The sequence below is a fragment of the Argentina silus genome (assembly GCF_951799395.1).
Source record: "Argentina silus genome assembly, chromosome: 8".
Classification (NCBI taxonomy): Eukaryota; Metazoa; Chordata; class Actinopteri; order Argentiniformes; family Argentinidae; genus Argentina; species Argentina silus.
The window spans coordinates 14423185-14438071 of record NC_139662.1 but is presented as its reverse complement, the minus strand read 5'-3'; the positions used below and the strand labels follow the sequence as shown (position 1 = coordinate 14438071).

The window sequence follows — 14887 nt, the reverse complement described above, 5'->3', positions numbered from 1 at the left end:
AAGGAGAGAGTACCCTCTAGAACTTGCCAGAGAGTTGACTAACAGGTGAAAGGTCAAACCTCGGCCATCTTTGAAGTGAGAGGAGAGATCCCTCGGTCGGTGGCGCGCAGCTAGCGCAAAAGTGTAAGTTTTTCAGTAACGTTTGTGCAGTTGTGTTGTCATAATAAATATTGAGTTGCTTGATAAAGATCTGCATTTGAACATTGCTAGCTAACCCAAAGGCAGTGGATAGATAGTAAGCTACCGCGGCTACCGCAGTGTGGCTAGCTAGCTTACTAGCGACTGGCTACCTATCAGCTGTCTATGTAAACAGATGTAAATAGATTGCCTGTCATCAAACTCGTGCTGAAAAACACGTTTGCGCAAATTCTATACTTAGCTCACGGAACCTCAATTGCTTTGGTGTTTTAGAGAGGATGAACATTAACAATCAGACGACTTGACGGTTAGCTACATGCTGCAAGTTGCTTGGCCAACTGATACTATGAGTGAGAGCGACTTCTGTTTTTGATGACATTGCTAGTTTCCTGGGTTGGCCTCAAAGAACAGTAGCAGCGTGAGGTCAGGACACGCACCATGTCGTCCTTCTCTGAGTCTGCATTGGAGAAGAAACTGTCGGAGCTCAGCAACTCCCAGCAGAGCGTGCAGACGCTGTCGTTGTGGATCATCCACCATCGCAAACACTCGCCGCTCATCGTCAAAGTATGGCACAGAGAACTGAGGAAAGGTGAGATCTCATGAGTGTTGACTTATCTCTCTATCACATCATTAGCTAGATCCATGTACTTGTTCCATGCTTGCAATGATAAGTTTTAACTTGTGCTAGTAGCTAGATGACAATAATAAATGCTGCAAAAAGGCTCCCCTCACAATGTACTGTTAACCTAACAGCTACCAAATTGCTGTTGGAACTTGGAACAAATGTCACATGAAATATGTCCAAGTCACTCATTCATTACTTTGCATGACTTTCAGCCAAAAGCAGCAGGAAGTTGACTTTCCTGTACCTTGCCAACGATGTGATCCAAAACAGTAAGAAGAAAGGTCCAGAGTTTGCGAAGGACTTTGAGACGGTGCTGGTTGATGCTTGTTCTCATGTTGCCAGGTAGGCGGTGTGGATGAATAATAGCCTGTCTATGGTTCAGTGTACAACTTTCACTTTTCTCAACCGTTGAATTGCCCATGTTGTAGGTATGGGTGGGACAGTACTGAAATGGGAGTTTGACAGCTGGTCTTCAGTTTCAGCCTAACATTTACACAGAACTGTTTTACATGAGTAGATCAAGCCCTGATATGCCCCAGATAAATTGCATACACTCTAGCCAATTACATGGTGCTATTCTGTTATGATTCATGAATGCGTGACTCTTGTCTGTGTTTCTCTCTCTCTCTCCTCTTCTCCCCCTGCTCTCCCTCTCTCTCCTCGTCGCTCTCTCTCCCTCACTCAGAGAGGCAGATGATGGCTGTAGGAAACCCATGGAGAGGCTGCTCACCATCTGGCAGGAACGCAGCCTCTACAGAGCTGACTTCATCCAGCAGCTGAAGCTGGCCATCGAAGACTCCAACAGCCCCAAGCACAAACCTGCTGGTGAGTACAGGCTCTGGGGAGACACACACCCAAATGTCTGCCACTCTTAACCATAGTCATCTATACTCTATATCCCTCCCTACAGTAGACTTGTATGGTGTATACTAGGGGAGGCTGCTGGAGGTAGAAATTGGAGGACAGGCTTATTGTAATGCATGGAGTGAGGAATTGTGTCAAACACCTTTCCTCATTCAGTTCCATGTATTACAACAAACCTGTTTGCTGATTTCTCCCTCCACTAGCCTCCCCTGGTCTATACAATGCCTAAATGTCAGACCTACTATGCCCCACCTCCTTCAATTAATTTCGTCATCTATGCAGACGTTTAAGTGCTGCCCTTTCTTCTTTCTTTCTGGGATAGTCACAACTGAGAAGTATCCAGTGGGTAAGGAAACCTTTTCACGTTATCCAAGTCCCCTCCCCTGGGCCTTCTGTTTAACTGATGTAGCAAGACTTCAGTATGCTAAACCCACATGACCCTGATATGACTTTGGCACTTCTTTACTCAATTGGTGACTGGTGACGGGTGGGAGGTTTCTAATTACATGGCATCAAAATTCCCCAAACCACTTTAATCTGATGTCAATGTCAAATTAACTTGCACATGATAGTTGAAACTACAGTATGACCGTCAACATGGATGTGTCGTGTTTTTTGTTTCTAACTCTGTGGTGCTGTTGACAGAGGAGAAGAAGGCCCCTAAACGCACCTATCAGAAGATCCAGGAGGAGGAAGAGGAGGAGGATGATGACTACAGGAACCACCTGTCGCCGCAGGTTACAGACATGTCAGGACCACAGCTGGTATGAACCATCACTTAGAATGAGACCAGGGGAGGCTGGTGGAGGTAGAGATTGGAGGACGGGCTCATTGTAATGCATGGAATGGAATTGAGGAATTGTATCAAACGTGTGTCTACCACTACCTGTCAGTAATATGAATTATCTCCACCTCCCCCACCTCTTCCTCCTCCTCCCCCTATCTTCCCCTGTCGCCCCTGTCCTTCTTTCCCTCTTCCTCTCTCCCCCCTCAGACGGAGGAGCTGGTCAAAGCGCTGCAGGACTTGGAGAACGCAGCGTCGGGAGATGCGGCCGTACGCCAGAAGATCGCTTCACTACCCCAAGAGGTCCAGGACGTGTCCCTGCTGGAGAAGATCACCGGTAAGGCTTGCGTCAGTCAATCAATCGGATGTATTTGTAAAGTGCTTTTTTACAAAGACGATTTATCGCAAAGTGCTTTACAACAGGAAGAATGCAAACAATATAAACAATAAATATAATACAAACAATATGAACTAACACTCAATTGTAGACCCAAAAAAAGCAAGCCAATGGAAAAACTCCCCAGTGGGAAGAAAAACACAGGGTAACACAAAGGACTGAGGGAGGTGCACACACTACCTGAAGCATAGCTGAACTTCAATTAATGAATTAATTAATTGGATTTGCCATTAGACAGGTAAGTACAATGGGCTTCAATTTTCATGTGCAAAAAAAAACACAGACACAGACATCCATCCATCAGTACACAGAGGGTTACATGAAGGCTGAGGGCTCCACCTCTCTCCCACCAAAATAAAGAGGGCTTTTCTGTTGTCAGACATGTCCTTTACCTTGCTGAACTGTTGTGAAGTGTATGTAGATGAGGTAACACCCCTCCCTTCCTCCCTCCCTGAACTGTTGCTGGACTGTTGTGATGTGTATGTAGATGAGGTAACAGCCCTCCCTTCCTCCTTCTCTTTACCTTGCTGAACTGTTGTGATGTTATTGTACATGAGCTAACCCCCCCACCACCCCTCTCCCGTGTCTGTGTAGATAAGGAGGCAGCGGACAAGCTGTCTAAGACGGTGGACGAGGCCTGTCTGCTGCTGGCTGAGTATAATGGCCGCCTGGCCGCTGAGCTGGAGGACCGGAGGCAGCTGGCCCGCATGCTGACAGAGTATATCGGCAGCCAGAAGGACGCCCTCATCGAGAGGGAGAAGAAACTGGAGGTATGCCCCTGTAAACAGCTACATCAGTGGTGTCTTCACCCGGTCCTCAGGGACAACCAGACATTCATTTGATTCAAACATTATTATTATTATTATTATTATCATCATCATCCAGCAAAATGTCTGAGTGTGTGATCCTCAATCTTGGTCCTTGTAAGCTGCAGTGTGTCTGAGCATTTGTCCAAGCCTAGTGCTACCCATATCTGATTCAACTGGTCTTCAAGACCTTGATTAGCTGAATCAGGTGTGTTAGTGCTAGGCTTGGGCAATTTGTTGTTTACAACCAAACATAAATAGAACATATATTTTATATAGATATTTCCCATTAATTTCACTGAATGACACCAGATCTGTAAGTGATTTGGCCTGTTGAGGAAGCACACTTTGAACCTGTATGAACAACAATGTCTGACACGTGTCACTCCCTGTCCCTCTCCCAGGAGTACAAGCAGAAGCTAGCGCGGGTCACCATGGTACGCAAGGAGCTCAAGTCCCACATCCAGAGCCTGCCTGATCTGTCTCTGCTGCCCAATGTGACCGGAGGCCTGGCCCCCCTCCCCTCAGCCGGGGACCTGTTCTCAACCGACTGAGCCCTGCCACCCCCCCACACCCTCACCCCTGCCTGCCCCCCAGGCCAGGGCCTGGCCCCCCCACACACACTGTTGAATCCGCTCGCTAACCACTACCTCTGGTTACTCAACCCTGAGAGGGAGGGAGAGAGTGAGAGAGAGAAGAGAGGGTTGGGGGAAGAAGGGATGGAGAGGGACAGTGGAAGGCTGGGTGACATCGTCCCGTGTGGGAGGGACATGCAAGGGTTCCGGGGGTCACCTGGTCGAAGATTCCGCTCCACCAGCTTGGACAGATTATCCCCCATTTTGTTTTTATTCTAAACGCCAGCAAACTCTGGATTCTGATTCTGTCGGGAGGAAGGAAGAGGAAGCTAAACAAAGAGAGGAACGTTGGTCGCGGCTCACCCAATCACCTGCTGTCTTTCTGTCTACATAGGGTTGCGTCTTCCAATGGTCTCTCCTCTATTGATGGAAAATATCTAAAGGGTAAGAACCTTGGGAATTTGAGTAAAGGAAGTGGAGGGAGGAGGATGAGGGAGGAGGATGAGGGAGGAGGATGAGGGGAATGGAGGAGAGACCATTGGAGCGCATACATAGTCTAGTTTGCTCATAGGGGTTAGATGGTTGGTGGCTCTCATCTGGCTAGATTGCTGTTACGGCTGTAGAGAACAGAATGCACCATCTCATTTATTTTAATGGCTTTAAGTTGACGGCATTGTAATGTTGAAGTTGTCAGTTGATTTTTGTTCGGGTGTGTTTTGTAAGGCAGGGTGGGGGTCTGCTTTTTCATTGTTTGTTGTATTTTGGTTGTCATTATTTACCGTTCTCCACAAGTCCATTTTAACACACGTACCTGACATTATCTATCCCTTCAACTCTGTTATCACACATGATTTGCAGGGTTATCAATAGTAATTGTGTTTAGCCAATCCTGGCTTGGCTTCTTCTGCATTAGCCAATAACATTAAAGGGGAGGCTGAGGTAGGTAGACATCAGGAGGACAAGCTCATTGTAATGCATGGAACGGATGGTTTGACGCCATTCCTCATTCCATTCCATGCGTCACAATGAGCCTGTTTTCCGATTTCAGCTGGCCTCCCCTGCATTACATAGCGGTGTGTCTAGATCCAAGTGAACTTTGCTATTTGCTCCTGGCCCAGTGGCTGATAGCATTTATATTGAGCAAAGTTGGCATAAGACACTAGCTTACAGTAACTGAGCAGCACCAACAGTCTAACCCAGATGGTTATTACGTTGTACAACAGTCAGACGTCAACTACAGTACCACACACAGGGCTTTTCAGAACCAGTCATGGCCGTCACTTGTTTGTAAGATTGTTTATGTTTTATTCCAACCCATTTCTATAGCAGTCACACTATGCATTAATGATACGATCACTATATCATATTGATGTGCTTCTTGAGATTTAAAAACACGCGGTCCAAGCGGTGAGAGATCTGATGATCTGTGTAGTGCGATTGCAATAAAGATGGGTTGGAATGCTACCTTTCAATCTATACTCACTAACACAAACCAAGATGGCTGACCACATTCATGATCGATTCTCTTCTGCTGTCCCCTTCTCAGGTGTCCATAGATGGACAACTGTTTTATAATAGTGGACAATCTGAGTGTGATCTCTTTTTAGTTTGGATTATGAATGAGTAAGGTAAAGTTCTTGCCAATCAGGTTTGGGGGTCAGTTGAATTTCAACTCATGAATTTCAACTCACAATGAATTTCAACTCACATCATCACAACCCAGTGATTGCAAACAGGGCATATGTATTTCATGTTTTCTGAATAAACTGAAAAAGAGAAATTTTTTACATCTTTTTTTCATTTTTTAATGTTTACATTTAAATCACTTCCTGTGCTGACTGAATTGAAATGGAATTGGCCCCTGACCCTGTTGCCAATGTTACAGATCGAGCAGTGACACAGTAGGTCATCATTCTGCGCCAGACCTGAAGCTTTTCTCTACTGTAGATAGCAGGTAGATGTTTCTTACCTATACTGTGTGGCATGTACTTTTTCTGCCCATACATGTACTACAGCAGTCGACTTTCAGTAATAAAAAGAAGATTGAATGGAGTCAAATACAATTAAACTATTTGAACAAATGTGTGTGTGTGTGTGTGTTGACTGTTTGATCCTGTGGGTTGTTTGTACTATAGTATGACTTCCCTCATACTGTATTGTTCCTTTGCTATTTTGGGATGGAAATGGACATATATTCATCAGTTCATTGCATCACCATTCTCAAATTCTGTGATCATTAAGGCCACACATTTTCAAATTTCTGTCAAAATGCAATTTTCATTTGTTGAATAAAAAGAAAATACAGAAATATACTGTGTCCAGTATACTTTGACAACTTGCATTAAAGGCATTAGATACATTATGGTAAGGCAGTGCAACTGAAATATGGCAACAGATTTAATTTCTGTTTTTGTAGATAGTGGTGTTAGCTGGTCATATACAGTATTAATGAATTCCCTCACAATTAATTAATGAATTCACAATTTCCATTCATACAGTACTTTTAGCCTTACACTAATGTTTGTGCTTCAGGGGAGGCTGGTGGAGGCAGAAATCGGAGGACGGGCTCATTGTAATGCATGAAACAGAATGAGAAATAGTATCAAACACACATTTGTACCTCCACCAGCCTCCCCTGTTGTGGTTATATTCATGATCATGCATTTATGTCGATGTTGAGGAATCCCTTGACGTTGCTGAGCTTGTCACTGTCAAAGTCCACCAATAGCTTCCTGGTTCCAACCGTGGTGGGAGTGAACTCCACCTTCACCTTAGCCTCCTGTTTAGGACCCACAGTCTCCACTCTGCAGAGAGAGAGATGGAGAGACGGAGAGGGAGAAAACAGCAAGTTCAGGAAATGGACGAGGCTAAAGAAGAGAAGCACTTATACTTATAAATTTGCAGGGAGAATAAAATATAAAAGCTGTATAAAGCTAATTGATTAAGCCCAGCGCCACAGAGTAGTGTTACAGTAGCACACTTGTGAGTGATGGTCTCCCCCTACTGTGAGACCGGCCCCAGTGGAGGCTGCTGGAGATAGAAATCAGAGGACAGGCTCATTGTAATGCATTCCTCATTCTGTTCCATGCATTACAATGAGCCCGTCCTCCGATTTCTGCCTCCACCAGCCCCACTACCCCATTTCTGCCTCCACTGGCGGACCCCCCCTCCCTAGGAACTATCCTTCCAGACACAGTGCCCAGAAATAGGAAGTGTACGTTTTAAAAATGTTGTACTTTCTAAATGGTGAACCCAATCTTAAAAAAAACCCATTGAATTAAAGTGAGAATTTCTACTTTGCCCCCATAGTAATTGTTTGATTTCAAATCCAAACTGTTGGAGTATAGAGCTAAAAGAAGACAAAATGCTTCCTCTTTCTAATACTTATGTTGGGCACTGTATATTAGGCTACACTAAAATGGACCCAGTGAGCAGAGTTAGCAGCGTACTTGTGAGTGAGGGTCTCTCCCCCTGTGAGCCCAGCCCCCTCCACAGTGAAGCAGCAGTCCTGTAGAGACTCAGGTAGAGGGTTCTGGAGGGAGATCTCTGCACTCAGCGTATGGTCTACTCTGGCCTCACCCAGGACCTGCAGGAGAGATATGATAGATTTTTATTTTTGACTGTAATGTATGCTTGTGTGTGAAATGCATTGTATGTGTGTCTATATCGCTAACCTTTTTATGGTGTGTCTAAGTCTAATTAGTTTTTAGTGTGTTATGATTGTAACTTGTTTGTAATGTAAGTGTGTTTGCGTCTGTAATTTGTTTTGTGATATATGTGTGTCATCGTTTGTGAATTGTCTGAAATATAGTTTTCCTTGGCTGCTGTCTTGTACCAGGTCTCTCTTGAAAAAGAGATTGTATATCAATGAGACTAACCCGGATAAATAATGGTTAAATTAAATTAAATATTGTGCACACCTGTATGTTGATGTCAGGGTTCTCCAGAACCACAGTCTTCTGGTCCTTCTGGAACTCAAAGGTCTCTAATTGGATGACCATAAGCACCAGCTTGATGAGCTTGTCGGAGGTGATGACTTTTCCATACTGAGAGTACTCTAGTTTGAGAGGGATGCGCTTCACTGTGGAACACAACACAGGACTAGGTGTGAGTCAGGTTTCAGCCCCCCCCCCCCCCCCCCCCTCTATCATAATAGACATTTGAAATGCAAGCCCTGTCAAAAATGTTTCAATTATCTCCATTGTGGGTGCTGCTGACAAAACTAGTCCAAAACTAATTTCCACTATGGACAATAAAGGCAATCAATTAATCAATCAATCAACCACTCACTCACTCCCTCCCTCACTCACTCACTCACTCACTCCCCCCCTCCCTCACTCCCTCCCTCCCTCAGCACCCACCCTCTCACTCACTTACTTACTCAATAAAACAATCAATCAATAAAACAATACATTTCTTGACCACTGTGTGCTGTACAGTAAAGTGGTAAACAAGTCCACACTGACCCTCCCCTGCAGGGAACAGCATCCTGGACTCGTACAGGTGTGCACATCTGCCCCCTAGTTGTCCGTCGTATGTCACAGCATTGCCGTAGAACAAGAAGCGGCATTTTTTGTCCACCATGGTGTTGTTAGTGACGACTGCTGACACCTCCATGTCGGAGCCCATGGCCATATTAGGAGACAGCTTGATCTTGACGTGCAGCCCTGGCTGCTCCCCCAGCTTCTGGAGCTTGTTACGATGCTTGGCTCTCTGGAACGCTTGACGCTCCTCCTCCGAACCTGAGGACCACGGAGGAGCTGTTACTGGGGACTGTAAGACAAACACACACGCACACTCACACGCACACGCACACACGCACCCACAGACACAAGGCCGTGTCTGCGTCTGCCCGTCCTACCTTCGGGATGTTTGTATGCGTCTGTGATGTCACGCCTCTCGTCTGTGCCCACAGCCTTGGTGCTGATGAAGTGGCCGACATCCGTGGTGGACCCGCCCATCTTCGCCATACTGCCGTCAGACAGTATGACGTACTCCACCACATCGGCGTTCACCTCGGCGAAGACGAACGGAGCGTCGTACTTCATTGTCAGCTCGCCATCTTTGATCGCCTTCAGAGGGACGGGGCCACAGCAGTGCACACCTAACACAGAGGATAACTTTTCTTTTCTTTTCATTTGTATGCCATGTTCTTATGGTTGGTTATGTCTGTGTGTTTGTATCTATTGTATTCAGTGTATTGTGACGATGTTAAAATGGACTTTAAACGAAAGAAATTACAAATAAACTAGCGAGGAGAGTGAAGATGGTGGGATAGCACTTCTCAGAGGAACGAGCCACACGCACGCACGCACTCACTCACACACACACTGACACTCATACTCACACACGCACACGCACACAAATTGAAATGTGAAATTCTATCTTGTTACCACTGTCGGGTAAGACCACTGAATCTATGCCAGTACAAAATCCCCCTTTGAAATTGAGGTGTGATATTTTTGCAGTCTTATTTCAGACCTCCTGGGTATGTCTTCATTGATTGCACCTTGCAATGCATGTTTTGGTAGGAGTAGAGTTACAACTGACCTCGATACTTCCAGTGAGTAATTAATAGGCTTGGGCCGGTATTACAATTATCAAGCCGGTATACAGTACCTTCCCTCCCCAGTATACTGTAATACCTTTTAGTAGACTTTCAACATGACTTGAACTTGTAGCAAATCTAAGGCAAGTAGTTTCCCCCTCTCTGGCCATGGTTACCGGCCCAAAGGTCAGATGTATGACCTCCACCCCTTGCCTTCAGACAAGTCATTGATCATGCCTTCTGTGCAGGTTTAATTTGGACCATGTGTATTAAACATTGGTGGGTCTAATAATACAGAATACAGGTGGAGACGGTATGGACGGTATTGACAGAAATAAACCGGTATGAGCTTAAAAACCTTATTCACCCAGTATTAACTTATACCTGCCCAACCCTAGTAGCCTTGTGTGCAGAACCACATGAGCCAGAACAGCCCTGCCAGGCAGGAGCCTACGACTGTATCTCCTGTTTCTGTAGCCTAAGGCAGCTTGATGTACCCTGGCAATGAATACTTCCACAAGGTAATAATAATAAATCATGCTCATAAGATGACCATGTAGAGAGATAGTGCTGGGCTCTGCGTGCACCTGTGTCAGGAGAGGCTGGTAGAGGCAGAATTCTGAGCCTCCCCCTCAGCCTCCCCTGGTCACAACAAATATTAAAGGAATGACACAGTTACTACACAGGTATAAGCAGCATATTGTAGAGTGTAATGGAGTTTGCAGCATATTGTAGTGTGTAATTGTGTTTGTATCGAATGGGCTCACCATCACTCTTCTCCTGGGGTGTGGGGTCGCTGGCCTGCCAGCCGTTGTACTCTGAGGTGAGGTCAGGACGAGTCATCCAGCTGTCCACCCACACGTGGAAGTTCCTAGATATATAATACATACAACATACAGTAGAGCATGTACATTATTTCAGCGTGTTTTTGTTTGGTATTGTTTCAAGCCAAGTCAGGTCAAGTCCAGTCAATCTAAAGTGGTTTTCATATTATACTGTAGTACGTATTAGTGCCGATAGTGTAGTGAAAATCAGTTGTGCTCATTGTAATGCATTGTGTGTTTGATACCATTCCTGATTCCATTCCATGCATTACAATGAGCCCGTCCTCCGATTTCTACCTCCACCAGCCTCTACTGGTGCAAATCACACAGAGCAGTCTCAAAACACGTTGCATATTCTTAGTACACTTAACATGGTCTTGATAGTTTACATACAACACACTTCCACATTCTCACAGTTAAAGACCATGACAGAGGTTTTTGCTGAGTGTTGCTCACCATATGGAATCTGAATGGATGTTCTCTCCTTCTTCATCATAAAGGCATTCTATCAGGAGGTTGCAGTTGGTGTCGTGGGCTGAGCCAAAGTTAGTCACCACTCGACAGGGGATGCCCAGACACCGAGACACTTGGGAACAGAAGAAGAGACACAAGTCAGCATTTTCATTTGAGGAAGACACACATTAACACTTGAGACAGGTCGTCACATAGAGGTAGATCATGAAAACATCACATCACAGGTTATAGAGGCTGTGTCCCAGTCCAAGATAGCTGTCACTGAAGAGTCATAATCTAAAATTAATCCAGTTAAGTCAAACTTGTTTCACCGCCAGGGGTGAGGTGTCATTCAGGTGGTGTTTGTAGCTTTGAGACTAACATTAATATCACATTTATGTTAATCTCATTTCAATATTAGAGAATCATAAGGATTACGCTGATAAAGCAATGGTCTCACCACTATAGTTTAGATCTGCATTATGCTCTACTGACATTAAATGATTGAGTTCTCCCAACCCAACACAACACATCAACATGACGCCATACACAATGGAACATTTTTTTACTCCCTAAAATCTAATTTCCGAACCCAGAATCTAATCTCTTGATTGATTTAGTGAGACTACTCCCTAAAGTATAATGTTTATTTAAATGTTCATGGTTGTATTTGAGTCCAAAAGACACTGTGAAATATTTTACTGTACTGCTTTACAAAAGAAGAAGAGACTGCAGGTGTAGAACAGGGGAGGCTGGTAGAGGTACAAATCGGGCTCATTGGACGGGCTCATTGTAATGCATGGAACAGAATGAGGAATGGTATCAAACACACATGTTTGTCCAATGGTGTAGAAACAAGACATGTATAGCTGTAAGGATGTCATACCTGTGCATGCTACAGCAGCAAAGACCCAGCACTGGGCGTAGCGTACGCCTATATACTGGTCCTCAGCCCACTGGCGGAGGATAGCACTGCTGGCTGTCCAGCGAGTCGGACGCACGCCAGCTGAGTAGTCCCCCGTCCACCTCCCCTCCAGAACACCCTCATGCCCATCGCCAGAACTATTCACCTGGCCAGAGGAGGAGAGGGAGAACGAATGGATGAATGGATGGATGGATGGATGGATGGATGAATAGATAGATGCACAAATGAATGAATGCATAAAAGAATGGATGGATGGATGCACAAATAAATGAATGAATGAATGAATACACTTATAAGACAATTGAGTGTGAATGATAGTGTGGACTAGAGGTAAGGCACCTACCATGGCACTTATAACCCTCGTGACATAGATGGGGTTCCTCCTGCCAGAGCAGTCTGCGTCCGCGTCTGCCAGGAACTTACGGTTGCTATCTAGGATCTTCAGACAGATGTCCAGGATCCCTTTTTCAAACTGCACAGGGAAGCAGAACCAAATCTAATCAAAAAAGGGGTACATCACACTAAACATAGTCCACATTGTATAAAACACATACATCGTACATATCCACCCATGTATTCGTGAGTGTGGGTGTCACAGTGTACAGTACCTGTCCGTACACCCAGGGTCTGGCCTTGATCCGTGTAGATGTTCCGATGTAGATGAGACCATCCTGCGCTAACACATACTCCTGCCTCTTGCCTTCACTCCTCATATAAACAGCATCACCTGTAGGCAGGGGGGAAAACACATCATCATCTTTTCGACTGTAACAGTGATTAAGGGCTATACAAATCAGATCATAAAGCAGAAGTGTTCTCAGTGCAGCGCTCCCATTCAGAACCACCCACAGCTAGACAGACAGGCTCTATCTGACGGCATGGAGCAAGGTACTGGAAAACAAACAAGCCTGTTCAGTGTGTGTGTGTGTGTGTGTGTGTGTGTGTGTGTGTGTATGTGTGTGTGTGTGTGTGTGTGTGTGTGTGTGTGTGTGTGTGTGTGTGCTTTCTGTTTCACCAATGGTGTTGTTTGGGTTTTACTTGAATAGTGCTTTAATTATCTATTACTGTTGCTTGTATCATGTTAACATGTAGGCTACTGCTGTTTATTTATTGTTTTCCTATTTCACTTTTCTTCTATTGTACTACTGTTTCTTTGATTTCTATGTACAACACTCTATAAATACATTTATTATTTATTATTATTATTATTATTATTATTATTATCTTTATGTAGAATAATAATAATAATAATAATAATAATATGTTTTATTTGTTTTGCACTTTTCATTTGATCAATCTCAAAGCACATAGAAATGAGTGCATTTAAAACAATAAATACACAGAAAAACAAACAATACACTATAAATAACTAAGAAGACTACAGGTATTTCTGTGGTATCTATTGGTCCTTGGTAGAAATAGTATACCTATTTGTTTTCTTTCAAATACTTAAAGGTGCACTTGATCTGGCTTGCTTGGGGCACAGAGTGTGTGGGCTGGGGTTTGTTTGACATTTGTAGGATGATTCTAATGGTTCCATTGGTTCCATTGTGCCAGTAAAAGCTAAACCAAACACACCTTAACTGATGCAAGTTATTCGAAAGCCAAGAAAAGGTCTGGTATCAGATTAAAGATGAGTTCTAGAATGTTCAGTATTCGCTGGTGTGATGATTAATAAGATAATATGATAAGATAAGATAAGAGAAAGAGCGAGGTAAATAGAGCCACGGTAAATAGTGGGCCTCACTGGTAGACCAAGGGTTGAACAGCAGGATGAACTCCCCCAGGTGGACCTTCTTGACCTGATCCAGGGTCAGGCGGTACAGGCCGATGGGGGCATTTGGAGCGGAACTGATGGACAGAGAAACCGTGTTTCCAGAGGGACTGGCAGCAGACACACTCCAGGCTGTGTTGACTGTGGAGTCAGTCAGACTGAAGGAGACCTTGGTACCTGACTCCTCTCTGGGTAAGGGCCCTGCAGAGAGAGGGGGAGAGAGAGAGAGAGAGAGAGAGAGTGAGAGAGAGACACAGAGACACAGAGACACAGAGACACAGAGAACCTGTTGTATTCTAGAACCTGTGGTCGAATCTGCTGTAATGTGGCTTCCATACCGGTCTCAGCTGTGAGTGTGAGGTTGCTGGCCCCAGCTTGGACCGGTTGACTGCCAGGCTTCAGGTGTAAAGTGATAGTGAACGGCTGGGCTCTCCTCACTATTAGACGGTCTACTCCATTCAGCTCTGTACGGTGGTTCGTGTTGTTGACCGAACACTCAAAATCACAACGCTCGATGTCAATACCTGTAACAGAACTAAAACTTATGAAAATATTCTAAGTTCATAAAAGTACTTCACACTCAATCATTTAGAATCCCTAACTATAAGCGGTCATTTTCACTGCATTATTACCAGAGACAAGTGCTGTAAGGTCACAGTTAACTTCTCCAGGTTTTTTCACATTTCACTACTGACATTCATATTGCATACAATCTGTCACCATGTGGACATGGCATGTCAAGTAAAAAACAATGACCAACCTTTCAAAAACCATTTAACGATTCTCTCTCATAAACACATCATGGACACACACACACACACACACACACACACACACACACACACACACACACACAGTGTGTTTTTACAGTACCTTGCTCCATGCCGTCAGATAGAGCCTGTCTGTCTAGCTGTGGGTGGTTCTGAATGGGAGCGCTGCACTGAGAACACTTCTGCTTTATGATCCTGGGCTGCCCTTCCAGGGGTATTTGTAGCATGTGTAACTTGACCTCTACCTCAGATCACGTTCCTCTTGAAGCTGTTTTTAGTCATGACAGATCCTTTCACAATATTATTCATGCCTTCCTGGCCTCAAAGTGTCTTAATGTGAAATAGATAGGTTAGTAAATGTAGTTCTAAGGTAATTCTAAGGAGACTTCCTCTACTATGATCAC

At 44.5% G+C, this 14887-nt stretch overlaps 2 protein-coding genes across 5 annotated transcripts; one reads left to right on the top strand and one right to left on the bottom strand.

The window, feature by feature from the left end:
- Positions 1-41: 41 nt before the first annotated feature.
- On the top strand, positions 42-6479 carry rprd1b (regulation of nuclear pre-mRNA domain containing 1B). 4 transcript variants are annotated; one of them, XM_083675901.1, is made up of 9 exons: positions 42-123; positions 524-727; positions 976-1105; positions 1449-1588; positions 1950-1973; positions 2273-2391; positions 2622-2748; positions 3403-3578; positions 4019-6479. In XM_083675901.1, the coding sequence occupies exons 2-9, from the start codon at positions 577-579 to the stop codon at positions 4166-4168; spliced, it is 1017 nt and encodes a 338-aa protein (XP_083532027.1). In that variant the 5' UTR covers positions 42-123; positions 524-576; the 3' UTR covers positions 4169-6479. The 4 variants fall into 4 exon arrangements, with proteins under 4 accessions (XP_083532027.1, XP_083532030.1, XP_083532029.1 ...); XM_083675903.1 differs by having other exon boundaries at positions 69-123; positions 550-727; XM_083675902.1 differs by having other exon boundaries at positions 82-123; positions 545-727.
- Positions 6480-6682: 203 nt separating this feature from the next.
- On the bottom strand, positions 6683-14656 carry tgm2a (transglutaminase 2, C polypeptide A). The gene is made up of 13 exons (XM_083674597.1): positions 14587-14656; positions 14052-14237; positions 13687-13914; positions 12548-12666; positions 12283-12411; positions 11901-12084; positions 11018-11147; positions 10505-10608; positions 9051-9293; positions 8656-8931; positions 8110-8270; positions 7639-7775; positions 6683-6993 (listed from the first exon to the last, which is right to left on the bottom strand). Exons 1-13 carry the CDS (start codon positions 14594-14596, stop codon positions 6846-6848), a joined length of 2055 nt encoding a protein of 684 aa, XP_083530723.1. The 5' UTR covers positions 14597-14656; the 3' UTR covers positions 6683-6845.
- Between the last annotated feature and the right edge of the window lie 231 nt (positions 14657-14887).